The sequence below is a fragment of the Psammomys obesus genome, unplaced genomic scaffold, assembly GCF_907164565.1.
Source record: "Psammomys obesus unplaced genomic scaffold, mPsaObe1.curated_primary_1811, whole genome shotgun sequence".
NCBI lineage: Eukaryota > Metazoa > Chordata > Mammalia > Rodentia > Muridae > Psammomys > Psammomys obesus.
In genome coordinates, this window is record NW_026596155.1 from 4,711,370 (window position 1) to 4,725,348 (window position 13,979).

General features: G+C 44.2%; 1 protein-coding gene across 3 annotated transcripts in view; it reads left to right on the forward strand.

The window, feature by feature from the left end:
- Nucleotides 1-13,979, forward strand: part of Rasgef1b (RasGEF domain family member 1B) — a 494,986-nt gene that overhangs the window by 87,814 nt on the left and 393,193 nt on the right. For 2 of the 3 annotated variants that reach the window (XM_055594536.1, XM_055594537.1), the window contains exon 2: nucleotides 7,497-7,538. The exons of the other annotated variant lie outside the window; for it this stretch is intronic. In XM_055594536.1, the coding sequence (XP_055450511.1) occupies nucleotides 7,497-7,538 (42 nt within the window). The remainder of the gene's footprint in view (nucleotides 1-7,496; nucleotides 7,539-13,979) is intronic. 3 annotated transcript variants of the gene reach the window in all.

The following is a 13,979-nucleotide window of genomic DNA, read 5'->3' on the forward strand; positions in this document are numbered from 1 at the left end:
CACACACACACACACACACACACACACACACACACACACACACACACTTTCTCAACCTGTAAAGCGATTTCTATGAAAGTTAACATTGGTGAACCAGTAAGCTTTACTGGGATTACATGCATGAATATGGGTCCAGGGGTTACTTACTGGAGCAGAACGGACTCAAGGAGAGCAACAGCATCAAAGCCTATCTGAGCACGGGTGATGGGTCACGAAGCTCAAGACATGGGTCACACTGTGCAGCCTGAAGGCAGCTTAACAGGTGGCAGAGCGTCCTTTCCAGGTTCCTCAGGTGATCTGAGCCTTTCAGAGAACTCAGCTGCTCTTTTTTTCCTTGGGCAATTTGCCTGGCCTCTGGTTCCTTCAGGTGGCTGGGCTGGGTCTTTTTTGCAGGTTGGCTCCTCTGTGAGTGATCCTTAACAGTTGAGGAAGGGGAGTGGTGAGTCTGGTCAGCTTCAGGGACTTCCTGAAGCTGTTTTACTGTCTTAATGAGCTTCCCTGTGGGGGTAGAATGTTTCTATCTCATTAAAAGATGCTATATGACAGAATGGCAGCCCAGTATGGGCTGTAGGAGATCATGAAGGATGAGAAAAATGTTCATGACAATGAGCGGTGGCATGTATTGTGGGAGCCCGAGTGAGGAGAGGGTCTGTGATAGTGGTAGTAGAATTTCAGCTTGGAAGGGGTGAGGGGCTATGCCCACATGTTGGGGAAGTTCTTTGAGAGGCATCAGAACCTGGCAGGGTGTGCAGAGAATTTCTGAGGAACTGAAGTGGCTGTTGGAATGGAGTTTGGTTGAATGAGTATTTTAAGGATATGGGAAGACAAGTTTTTCACAGTTAAGAACAATGTGTTACAGATGAGGAAGATCAACATTGTAGTATTGGATTGGAACTGGAGGTATTCATATAAATTTATGATTTTTCTAGATGGGGGATAGATGGATAGAGAGATAAATGTGAACGTGAGTAGATGCTTTTGTGGTAGAGATTGCTTTCTCTTGATGTATGTTTTTAAATACCATTCTTGACTGAGAGGAACCCAGGAACCTTGGAGAAATGATTGAGTAAGGAAAGGGTTGGTGCTGGAAAGCTACGGGATGAACTGAAAATGTCGTGCAGAGAAGTAAGAAAGGGACCAAAGACTGATAGGGGCGAGTGAAATAGAGCTGACAACAGTTTGAGGGCACCTCACTGGTCACGTCATTACAATTCACCTTCAAAAATAAATGGTTGTTAAGAGGTTATAGCTCACTGAATAAAACAGAAAAAGATGAGTTTAAATGGACATAAACTGAAAGCTGTTAAGACGAGATAGGATCATGCTGCTGACTCAGCTTCTGGTCCTCCGCCTGCCACAGTGCTCCGGATGATGGACAGAGGCAGCAGGTGATGAGCAGGTGAGAAGAGGTGGTCTGCTTTGACTCCTTACCCACTGGGCTGCATTCTGGCTGCTACCGTGTTTCTGGTTTTCCATGTCTGCCCTGCAGCTCTCCCTGGGCTTGGGAAACCTTTTCCTCATTGTTAGTTATCCTGAACTCTGCCTCCATCCCCAACTGGCTCTCCTTAATCCTGTCTATATCCCAGGTGAGCAATCACTTCTTTGGACTTTTCCTCTACCCTCTGTCTCCTCTGTACCCCCACTGATGGAAGGATACAGCACAAGTCCCGGAAAGAAGACACTGGCTACAGAGCTGTCAATAATACGTGTCTATCAGGAACAAAGATGAACCCTCTGCTCTCCCAGGTTAGCATCCCCCTGCCTCTGACAGAGCAGGGCTCCAGGTTGGTTTGTGACTAAAAATGTAGAACAGAATGAAATTTAAAAAGGGAATCTAGAAAGGCCTGACAACCACCCAGGCAGACCACAGCGAGGTACTGTCTCAGCCATTTACACAGACACTGCTCTGTTCAAAACATTATTCAAAACATTATTGATCTTTCTGATTCAATTGTGATTTCTCTGAAAGAAGATGTGAAAAAAACAAACAAACACTCAGCAGCTGGTGAATGCGTTCTTCCATTGCTCCAAGGCTGACTGCAGTGTTAGTATCCCACAAGTGATTAGTTAGCTGACGCTTATTTCTAGAACTTTCCATTCAGCCATTTGTTTTTGTGCTGTTTTGGAAAGCAAGTAACAGAAGGCCATGCATAATGGTGAGGCTTTCTTAATGTTCTGTGAGCTGAGGTGCCTTTGGTGAACACAGGGTGACACGTCAAAGTATATGCTTCTCGAAGAGCAATCTACTGCTTCCACGCGTTAGTAACCATCGCGTTGGCAGGGTGACCCTGTTACATTTCCCCTCAGCTTGCAATTAAGGGAGCTTAGACCAGAGCTTGTATTTAAGAACGCTCCTTTGCCAGTTCCATCCTGGGGTTTAAATTGGATTCTCTAAGGTTGGTAGAGCAAACCGAAACACTGCCTAGTTCTGCTAAAGGAGCAGAGAAATCCCAGGTTTGTGGCCTCTTACCTATGCGGTCAGGATCCTTGGCAGGGAGATCAAGTGCTATTTGCTGAAAGAGGTCACTTAAGTGGCCCGTTGGTTTCCATTAAGCCATGCATGCAGTGACCTTGACCCCAGCTGCAGAAGTGGGCGTCAGAACACTCATTTTCATAAGCAAGTTCAGAAAACACAGTCACACTCACTCCTTGCTGTTTGGAACACTGAAATCGAGAACACACCGCTTTAATTAACACCACTCACTAAGAGCTAGTGTCAGGATGCTGCAGCAGTTTGGTATAATTTGATTATAGACGAAAACCATTGGTTTCTCTTATAAGTTATTTTTTCCTGCTGCTGCCTCTCTGTTGAGTGTGTGTGTGTGTGTGTAAATGTTATGAAGTCTACAAAATAATCATTCCTAAGAGACGTTCCGACTAAGCACACCCACCTCATGGATGTTGCTGCTGTGTGTGGTTCACTTATAATGCTTCCCCTCTGCCTGTTTCCTCCTGAGGCCCCCGCTCTCCGTTCCCTGTTGCTTATTCATGAGCTCACTGCAGGGAAAACTGTCAGAGCTTTGGCCACTGGTGCCAGCTCAAGTCTTCCTGCGATAATTTGTTGGTAAAGTTCTCATCCACTATCTCTTCTCCAACCACTGCTTTCCTCCCTTGGAGGCAGCTCTTCGGGCAGCTCAGGTCTTCTTACTCTCTGAGCTCAGCTAGTTCTTCCACAGGTATCTTCTCATATAACTCGAATGGCGTTTTAAGAGCCCAGGCTTCAGGCTGGATAGGCTGGTTCGAATCTGGCTGTAGCATTTCCAGGCAGCATGGATTTGTGTAAATTACTGAGCTTCCTGTGCTTCGGCCTTCTCATTCATAAAACTAGTACAGTACTGCAGTTACGCTGCCTCTTAGCCATGCATGCCTGAGGATTACGTGCAGCAAAGGATCTCAGATAGATCACACACTGTGAGTGTCCCAGATGCAAGTGTTTAAAAATTACATTTTAGATCTTTAAAATATTTCTTCCCTGTCTCGTCTTTTCTAAATTTTACTCAACTGTTTTTTTTTTAAGTTGGTTTTTTTTTTTTTTCTTATGATTTTCTCCTCATTTGTATGGTTTTTCTGTACAGGCAGTGTGCTGGCTAATTTTACATCAGTTTGTCACAGGCTAAAGTCATCTGAGAGGAAGGCTCCCCAATCGAGAAAATGCCCCCATAAGACTGAGCATTTTCTTAATTACTGATTGGTGTGGGAGGGCCCAGCTCACTGTGGGAAGTATCATTCCTGGGCAGGTGATCTGGGGTAAGAAACAGGCTGAGCCAGCCAGAAATCATCACGCCTCCATGGCCTCTGCATCAGCTCCTGCCTCCACGTTCCTGCCCTGCTTGAGTCCCTATCCTGACTTTCTTCAGTGATGGACTATGATGTGGAACTGTAAGCCAAATAAACCCTTTCCTCCCAACTTGCTTTTGGTCATGGTTTTTCGTCATAGCAACAGTAACCGTAACTAAGACAGGGAGGGTGACAGTAAGCAGTATTCAAGGATTCATGGGAGAGCCTGGGGGGGCATGCCTAGGGAGTGGCTCCATGACTTTCTCTTTGTCAGTGGGAGTCTTAAGTGACCCTGTCCATAGCTGCTGAAAGTCATGATGATTTGGAGATGTCCTTGAGTAAGGAAAGCAAAGGCCTTCATGTGAGAGAGAAAGATGGGGATGCATCAACAAGAAATCCAATGCCTTGAAATTCAGAATGCCATATTTCCGCCATAGTCTCTATCCTCTTCAAATTAAATATGCCTTTTGCAGATGCTATTGCTAGAAAAGCCATATATGGAAAAATAGGCTAGTCCATGGGATAGTTTTATTATTTTCTACTTCAACTGTTTATATTGTGATCGTTTGTGTCTTTTTAGCAATTTCATAGAATTTCAGTGATATTCAAGATTAAATAGGCCTTTGTAGTATAGCCTACAAAACTATTTGTAAAATAATATAAGTAGTTTCTTATATACCTGTTGTAGCTCCCAAATAAAGACATGGAGGTCTGTTAGGTTTATTAATAAGCTTTAAAGCACTAAGCTGGGCAGATACTCACTTATTCTAACTTGTCTATCCTGGTCTCGACTATTTCCCAGCCACGTCCTCTAGTCTCACCCTGGCAGCTCCTGCTCCATCTTTGTCTTCATTGTGATTCCCTCATGGTAACCTACTTGTGGCCTACCAACCTTCTCTTTCTCCTCCACTTTCTTAGGACCCTACCTAAGACCCCCTGACTGGGATTGGAAGTCCTACTCCTTTCCTCTCTTGCCCAGCCATTGGCTGTTCGGCTCCCTACTAACCAATCAGAGATGATGGAAAACAACATTTATGGGACTTTGAGACAGGAGATTCTTTGTTGAAATGACAATGCCCACATCCAGACTGCCACCAGATCTCAGAGCACAGAAATCAGCATTTACATACACAATGCAGAAGGAAAAAAAAAAAACTATAATGTTTAATTTGTAAAGGAAAAGTTTTAAAGGCTCCCATCTCACTTTGAGGGAACTGACTGTAGCACATTGTATGTGGCACGGGTGATCCGTAACGAAGCCCAGTATGCATTCCAGTTAGATCAGACCTTTGCTGTGAGAGACCCAAGAACTCAATGTCAAGAGAAAATGCTATTTCCTGGAAGGAGCTTGGATTTTAATCAACAAAAAGCTTTTTCTTGAAGTCATGCTAACTATTATGATGGTCACTTGGACACAGAGGCCCTATTTATTGATTCATGGTGTTTAATATGATAAGCACATTTAAATTTCCCAAAAATAAATGAAAACAGAATTTATATGTGTATTTTTGTAGGTTAGCAATGTCAAGGAAGGATTGCAAGTCTGGTTTAGACTAGTTTGAGTAATCTGCCAACCTTTATCCTGTTTTAGCTCTCCCTGGTCACCCACACAGTTCAATCAAATTAGGATTGTTAATAACCACTTAATGGGGAAAGAAAAAGAGGTTCCTCAAAGAGGTTCCTCAGCTCCCTGTATTTTCACACTTGTCATCCTCAGATGAGTGGGTCGTAGATTATGACGAAACATCACCATTATCAAATGCTCACTCCTGGGAACTAGCTTAGGCTCTCCCCCGCCTCTGCCAAGTTATGCTTTGGATCTTACATACCTAACATGCTCCCCAAAAGCCCATGTTTGGAACCTAACAGAGCATGTTCAGAGGTGAGGCCCCTGGAAAGTGATTGGAGCATGAGACCTCTTCCTTTATCCCCCGAATGATACATACACCTTATTGGAACATGACGCAAACCTTAGAAGGTGGGGCCTACCTGCAGGATGTTGGCTGCTTCAGGTATGCTTTCTTCTTCTTTCATTTATTACATCCTGGCCACGGTTTCCCCTCCTCTTCTCCCGGTTCCTCCCCAACACCTCCTCTCTTCCCCACATTCCCCTTGAGAAAAGAGCAGGCCTCCCAAGAACAATAGCCAAAGATAACATAACAAGATACAATAAGACTAGGTGCAAACCCTTGTGTCAGAGCTGTGCAAGGCAGTGTATGCTTTGTTTGTACTTTTCTCCCTCTCCCTCTCCTTCCCCAACCATACTGTGAGCAGGTGAACAGCATTGTCCTTCCATATGAACTCCACTGTGCTGTTGGCCCTGCTTATGGCCCCAAGTGATGAGGACAAGCAGCTGATTCCTCTGCAACCTTATGCCAAACTCAGCCTTTTCTCCTGGTAGGTTGTTTAGCATAGATGTTTTCAACGACAGAATTTCTGGACATGGGTTTGCCAACTGTATATCTGGGTGAGAATAGGCTCCATAGCAGACAAAGCAGGTTAAATGCAGAGGAGACCTAATAGCCTAATACTTCCTACTCAGTCCAAAGGTTGAGAGTATTTAGAAAAAAATGTAAGTGCTGTTTTCTCATAATATCCTTCTGTTTCACATACACACAGAATCTGTAAATTTACTCTAGGTAATGCATAATGGGCCTACTATTGTTATTTTAAAACAAACTAATAAGTACATATTGAAAAAACTCTCAGTTCCAGTTGTTAAAACATAAATATAAGTAGATATGGAAGCACTTTGTGAGAGTCAGGAATTAAAAAAAAAAAAAAAATATATATATATATATATATATATATATATATATATATATATATATAATCTCCCAAGTCCAAAAACCTTGAGATTGCTGACCCTGGAAGACATTTCTCTAGCTATACTGTAGTCTTTGGTTTCAAATTAACAGATTCCTCAGCCACTTGAGGTCAAATACATTCATTATCTGAATAATAAGTATACAAAGTTTGACTTTTCCTTTTTTTTCTCATGGGGAGAAAACTCATAATATCCTATGTGAAAATATTTTTATGCTTAGTTCAGTGCCTACTTTACCTTTACTAGTCCCTAGTCAATTTAGATCCTCATGAACAACCTGGAAGAACGACCTCCTCCTCCCCCAACACAAGCTTATATTCCTAAGCGCTTTGTTCCAATCTAATGCAGACACCTTTTGATGAGCAGAGTTGTTAAAGGTGTACCCTCTAGAAACGTGCTCAGAAGCGTTGCCGTGACCCAGCCCATTTCTTCACTGAGTCTCTCTTCTCTCTCTCTCTCCCATTCGCAGAGTGCGGTGTCCATCCTCTGCTTCCTCCTTGCCTCTGCTTTTATTCATCTCCACTCTTCTTCCCTTTTGCCCTCTCCTAGTGGCGAGTGTTTCCTCATGTGCTGCACTTGGTTGGTTTCTGCTGTGTCCTCTAGGAAAAGATGCTGAACTGCTGACTATGAACAGGGCACTGACAGAGTGCAGGCTGGGCTGGCATGGTCAGCTATAGGGCTTGCACAGGCTCCCATTCAGGGAATAAAATCCAGGGTGGTGTCTAAGTGGTGTTTTTGCGATTTCTAGATGCTGTAATGGAAAGTTAAGGGAAGAGGCTTTAACTCAAAACTTCTATCTTCTAGAAGAAACAGCTTTAACATAAAATCCTACAACGATGCTGCGTTCTTCATAGATTTCTTTCTATTTCTCTCTCTCTTATTTTTCCTCTAGTCAAAATCCCAAGTCGGCCTGAAATCAAGCACAAAGCAAAAGGTATGTTTTTTTCCCTTGTGTTCTATTCATTTAACAAGCCACTATTTTTGTTGCGTGTGCCCTTCCCGCAACAGGAATATTTGTCTTTGGAAGACCAAGACATACCTAGAGAAAAGTACTTTTTACTGCTCATTGGCTTTGCTTTCACAACAATAAAACTGAAGTGAGGGTGAGAGCCTTGACCTGAAACAGAACTAGAGAGCCAATCTCAAACCCAGGGGCAGAGCCTTGATGTCTCCTCGTGGCTTAAAGGAATTCTGAATGCAAGGTCAGAGGGCACACTCCTTGATTCTGTTTTTATTTTTCCATGTCTTCCCCGTTGAAGGAAGTGCCCATCTCAGTTTATATTTTATTAAAATTTATTGTCTCAGCGTCTGCTGTGGAGAGCGGCCTTTACCTGTGGTCTGCAGTGAATTTGTAAAACATGAGCTCCGTGAATCCAAGAGAACTGGCTTCAGTTCTCAGTTCTGTGGCTTCATTATGTGACCTTGAACATATCTGTGCAAGGAAGAGGATTCGACCTCCTGCTGCAGTCTAATCTCGAGGGCAAACATGGGACGATGTATGAAAACAGCTCAGTGCCTAGCGCAAATAAGCACTTGATGATTTTTTAATTCTGTATTTCTTTTCTTAAATATTAGTTACAGTTTATTAACTTTGTATCTTGCTTCCTCATTCCCTCCCAACCCCTCCCTCCCTCCCTCATCTCCTCCCCGCCCCTTTCCAAGTCCACTGATTAGGGAGGACCCCCTCCCCTTCCATCTGACCCTGTTTTTCAGGTGACTTCAGGACTGGCTGCAAAGTCCTCCTCTGTGGCCTAGCAGGGCTGCTCTTCCCTGGGGAGGTAGGGGAGGTCAAAGAGCCAGCCTTTGAGTTCATGTCAGAAATAGTCCCTGTTCCCCTTACTAGGGTACCCACTTGGATACTGAGCTCCTATGGGCTACGTCCAAGCAGGGGTTCTAGGTTATATCCATACATGGTCCTTGGTTGGAGAAACAGTCTCATAAAAGACCCCTGTGTCCATATATATTTGGTCCTTGTGGAGCTCCTGTCCTCTCCAGGTTATACTAACTTCCCCTTCTTTCATAAGATTCCCTGCACTCTGCCAAAGGCTTGGTTATGAATCTCAGCATCTGCTTTGATACACTGCTAGGTAGAGTCTTTCAGAGGCCCTCTGTCATAGGATCCTGTCCTGTTTCTTGTTTTCTCCTACATCCAATGTCCATCCCATTTGTCTTTCTAAGTGAGGGTTGAACATCTTACCCCGGGTCCTCTTTCTTGTTTATCTTCTTTAGGTGTATAGATTTCAGTATGTTTATCCTACCTTATAGGTCTATATAAGTGAGTATATACCATGTGTGTCTTTCTCCTTCTGGGATACCTCACTCAGAATGATCTTTTCTAGATCCCACCATTTGCCTGCAAATTTCATGATTTCCTTATTTTTAATTGCTGAGTATTATTCCATTGTGTAAAAGTACCACAATTTCTGTATCCATTCCTCACCTGAGGGACATCTGGGTTGTTTCCAGCTTCTGGATATTATGAATAAAGCTGCTATCAACAAGGTTGAGCAAATGTCCTTGTTGTGCACTTGAGCATCTTTTGGATATATGCCTAGGAGTGGTATAGCTGGATCTTGAGGAATCGCTGTTTCTAATTGTCTGTGCCAGATTGATTTCCAAAGTGGTTGTAGCAGTTTATATTCCCACCAGCAATGGAGGAGGGTTCCCTTTCTCCACAACCTCTCCAGCATGTGTTGTCACTTGAGTTTTTGATTTTAGCCATTCTGATGGGTGTAAGGTGAAGAAATGGACAGTTTTCTTAATTCTATATTTCATTGATAGCTTAGAAATTATAAGAACAAAGAATTGGAGTGGTTAAGAGCTCTTGGCTGCTCTTACTGGGGCCAAGTTTCTGATCCTAGCACCCATGCAGCTTACAAGTGTCTGTAATCCCAGCTCCAAGGGATCTGACACCCTTTCTGGTCTCCACTGGGACCCACTCCCCCCCACCACATCCAAAATAAATAAACAGATAGTCAGAAACTTGAAATTTCATAACTCGGTCTTCAGACTTGCATACATATATACACACAATATGTTAATTCATTGTGGATTCTTGGGGGGATGGTACGCGTAGGATTCTTAAAGTCTGGAGACGTTTATGTTCAGTTGTGGAGGGGGTCAGAGTTAAAATGTTACTCTTCCAGTGTCCTTGCCATACCTCCCAGGCAAACAATAGAATGGTCTTGCTGTTTTCAGTAGAGAACCGTAACAGCTAATCCTGTGCTCTAGGTAGGTGGGTTCACTGAGCCATGATTGACACATTAATACACCCCACCTTCTGACAGACCTTGCCTTCCCCGGGGTCTGTCAGCAGACAATTAAACAGAGAATAAAGTGGGGAGAGCCGCTGACCACATGTAAGGTTATTAACTAGGTAATGGGAGGGGCAGAAGGAGAACCGCAAGAAATCGAACTCCTGGATCGGAAAGCAGCCTTCGGAATGGGTGAACTCAGGTCGTGGAGACGGGGTTCTAGCTTGTGAATACTGGTGTCTTTGAAGGGCACACAATGGAGCTACCGAGTCTTTGACCGGAAAAGCCGCGCTCAGTGGCTCTGTGGGGAGAAAACAATGTTGTCCTCGCTGAGATGGTCTTGAAGTGCTCTGGAAGGAGGTGGCCGTTCTCCCACTAAATCCACAACCTAGCGCAAGCTCCCCTACTCTCCAGTAGGGGGCGCTATAACAAGCAGGATGATGTGGCAAGAAGCCAGCTTTGCTGTCTCAACTCAAAAGGCTGGTGGCGGGAGAGTGAGCTTGGAGATGGACAGGAGACGGTAATCTCCATTTTACAGGTAAGGAAACCAGTGAACCTATGTGTTAAGCTGTGTTGGCTTGCAGCTACACAGCTAGGAAGAGTCAGGATTTAATCTGTGTGATTTCACGTTCAGAAAGACGTTTCTCTGAGTGCTATTTAAAAAAAATCTACGGCACAGAGATGATAATTCTTGGGAAGCCTGGGAAGTTTTAAGGCGCTCTGTATAGTTTTATGTCAACGAGATACAAGCTAAAGTCTTCAGAAAGGAGGGAACCTCAATTGAGAAAATGCCTCCATTAGATCAGGCTTTTGGCAAAAGGCATTTTGGCAAGGGCATTTTCTTAATTAGTGATTGATGGGGGAGGGCCCAGCCTACTGTGGGTGGTCCTGTCCCTGGGTTGATGGTTTTGGGTTCTATAAGAAAGCTGGCTGAAAAAGCCAGTCAGGATTCCTCCATGGCCTCTGTGTCCGTGCCTGCCTGCAGGTTCCTGCTCTGCTTTAGTTCCTGCCCTCACTGCTTTTGATGATTAAACTATTACATGTGGAGCCGAGAGTAAAATGAACCCTGTCTAGCCCACGTTACTTTGGCCATGGCTTTTCATCACAGTTGATAGTAACCCTAAGGCATAGGGATTGTCTGGAACATATATGTGAGGTGTCTGTCCTGCTTCCTGGAACATGGTTGATGTCTCGCAAACACCAGCTCATGCTAGCTAACGGCATTTGTCTTATTTGGAGTATGGAAACCCCTTTTCTGCCTCACTGACTGCCTGGGTAGCTTTGGAAGCAGCGCCTTTGCCTCAGAACAGTGCCCTCCACGCTGGGTTGTTTGTGTAGGTGTTCATTACCTCTCTAAATGTACTTTAAAGTTGTCTCTGTTGGAATGTGAGTGCACGGGAGAAGTTAAGCTGAGGTTTGATGAATGCTGCCCTGACAACCGGAATGTATCAGGCACTTGTCCAAACACTGAGCTAGTCTTTCCCTTCAGCCCTCACGCAGCAGGGGAAAGCAGTGAGTTTGTCCATTTATCCTTTAAGACAACAAGTATTTATTTATAGGGCACCTAATTACGTCAGGCTAGTGGCTGGCAGAGGTCACATCACCGTTGGCGTAGGATCCTTCCCTCCTGGCTGTTCATTATAATTTAGTGGAGGGACACAGCGTAACCAAGCGCTTCATCTTCTCCGTGTACTGCTCTAGAGGCGGTGGGACCTGGGAGTATGGAGCTGATAAATGAGGTGGGCTAAGGTCTCATGCAAGAGCTGACTTTATTCAGAGCATCAGACAATTTATACTGCGAGGGTTAAGAAGAGTCACCCCAGAAAAGTGTGCCACCACAAGGACAAGCCACATGTGGCAAAAAACATGTTTTTCCAACAGGTATTTGTCATGAATAATTGGAAGTAAACTCACTCTGTCTGCTATACCTAGGTGGAACACAAAACCACATTTTGAGAGCAAGTCCATGGTTTTGGAGAAACTGAGGTCCCAAGACTCTTGTTTCCCCACAAGCACTCAGAATTCTCATGTGACTCCATTCTTGGACCTTTTGTCCCATACTGTCTTGTTTTTGACAGGTATGGGGTGTGTGCCTGCGTGCGTGTGAGTTGTTTAAGAAGTGCAGGGCTATTACATAGGTAAAGCACAAATCTAACCTACTGTAGAGTTCATCATAGGAAAAAGAGATTCCTCTCCTGAAAAACAGTCTTATCAGATCCTTCAAGGCCCATAGCAGCTCGCCATGGTAGAAGCAGCCTGTGCAAACCAGGACACTTCCTGTATCTTCTCTCCTTTTGTTTGGCGATAGTGCCAACAGCCACAGTGATCCTAAGAAAAGTAGGGAAGGGTTTTCTTTATCCCTGCTGGAGTTTCAAGCAGAGACTGATTCGGAAGCCAGTATGAAATGATGTTCTGCAGCCCGCAGCCTTAGGTGTTTAACCACGCCACACAGGTGGTATTCAGGATGCCCCTGAAGTTTCTTCAAGGCCTCTGGCTTCATTGTCAAGGTCATACTAGATGTTGCCAGCTTCCCCAGTCATTTTGGTGAGTGTTAGAGACTAGGGAAGACTGAGACATAGTCTCTAAAACATGAGACTTGTCCTCGATCCCAGGATGCAGGGGAATCGGAAAAGAAATGCATGGCGGACAGACACTGGGAAGTTCTGTTGTCTCGGTTCAGGATGTCAGTGGGGGAGGCTGCGATAAAGCAAAGAATCCTTGGCCTCCCTGTGAAACACACCTGCTGTTCCCTGGCACTTACTGACAATTTGCAGTAAACACGCAGAGCCAGATGTAGTGACAGAGATCTGGAATCCCAGCACCTGCGAAGTCGAGGCTGGTGGGTCAAACGTTCAAGGGCATTCCCGGCTGACAGAGCAAGTTCAGGGCCAGCCTGGACTACGTGTCTCAAGAAACCAAAGCCCCAAGGAAAACAAGACAAGAAGCAGACATGTGGTTCAGTATTCTCTTTGCTGTGTAAATATTAAGCAGCTACACTGCTTTCACGCTGCTCACTGTTTGTTTGTTTTAAAGACCAGACTTGACTTCTCAGAGCAGTTTTAAACTCACATTAATTGAACAGATACAGAGATTTCCCATAATACCCTCTGCACCCCCACCACACACAAGCGTAGCCTTCTGCCCTATCAGCGAGTTACCTGCCGCTGTTGGCCAGCTGCACTGAGATATGGTGATCACCTGAAAGTCCAGGCCTTTAGTCAGGGCTCCCCTGGGTGCTGGAGATCCCGCAGGCTTGGAGAAATGTGAGGGGAGGTGTGCGGCATTATAGAATCAAACTGCTTGCTTTCGCTCTCCTGAAATTCCCCCATACTCTTCTTCCTCTGCCCCCCGTCAGCCACTGATCCTTTCAAGACCTTCACTACATTCTTTTTACACTTTTTTTCTTTTTTCTTTTTTTTTTTTTTTAGATAATTTATTTAACTTTATTTTATGTGCATTAGTGTGAAGGTGTCAGATCTCTTGGAATGGGCATTACAGACAGTTGTGAGCTGCCATGTGGGTGCTGGGAATTGAACCCCGGTCCTTTAGGAAGAGCAGACAGTGCTCTTAACCACTTAGCCATCTCTCCAGCCCCCATTCTTTTTACACAATGCCTCACAGCTGAAATCATACAGTGTGTCACCTTCCCAGATTGGCCTCTTTCACTTAAAAAAATACGTACTTATGTTCTCTTGATGTGTCCTTCATGGCTTGATAGCTCATTTCTTTTTAAGACTGAGTAACACTCCACAGTTTGAATGAATTGCAGCTTATTCGTCCAGTTACTATGGGATAACACATTCAATTACATCTAAAGTCTGGCAATTAGGAATAAAACTAGTGTAAATTTCCATGAGTGTGTGTGTATGTATATAGAGAGACATAAAATTTCAATTTATTTTCCTGAATTACCGAGGGATATGATTCCTGAGTCATAGAGTTAAGATGTGTTTAATGGGTTTTCTGTGTGTGTAGTTTATCTGAGTATGTATTTATGTATGTGTGTGTGCACATGTCTTGTGTGTGTGCATGGGCTACACGTCAATGCTGAATGTCTTGTGATTTTTCAATTCCTTCCTTCCTTCCTTCCTTCCTTCCTTCCTTCCTTCCTTCCTTCCTTC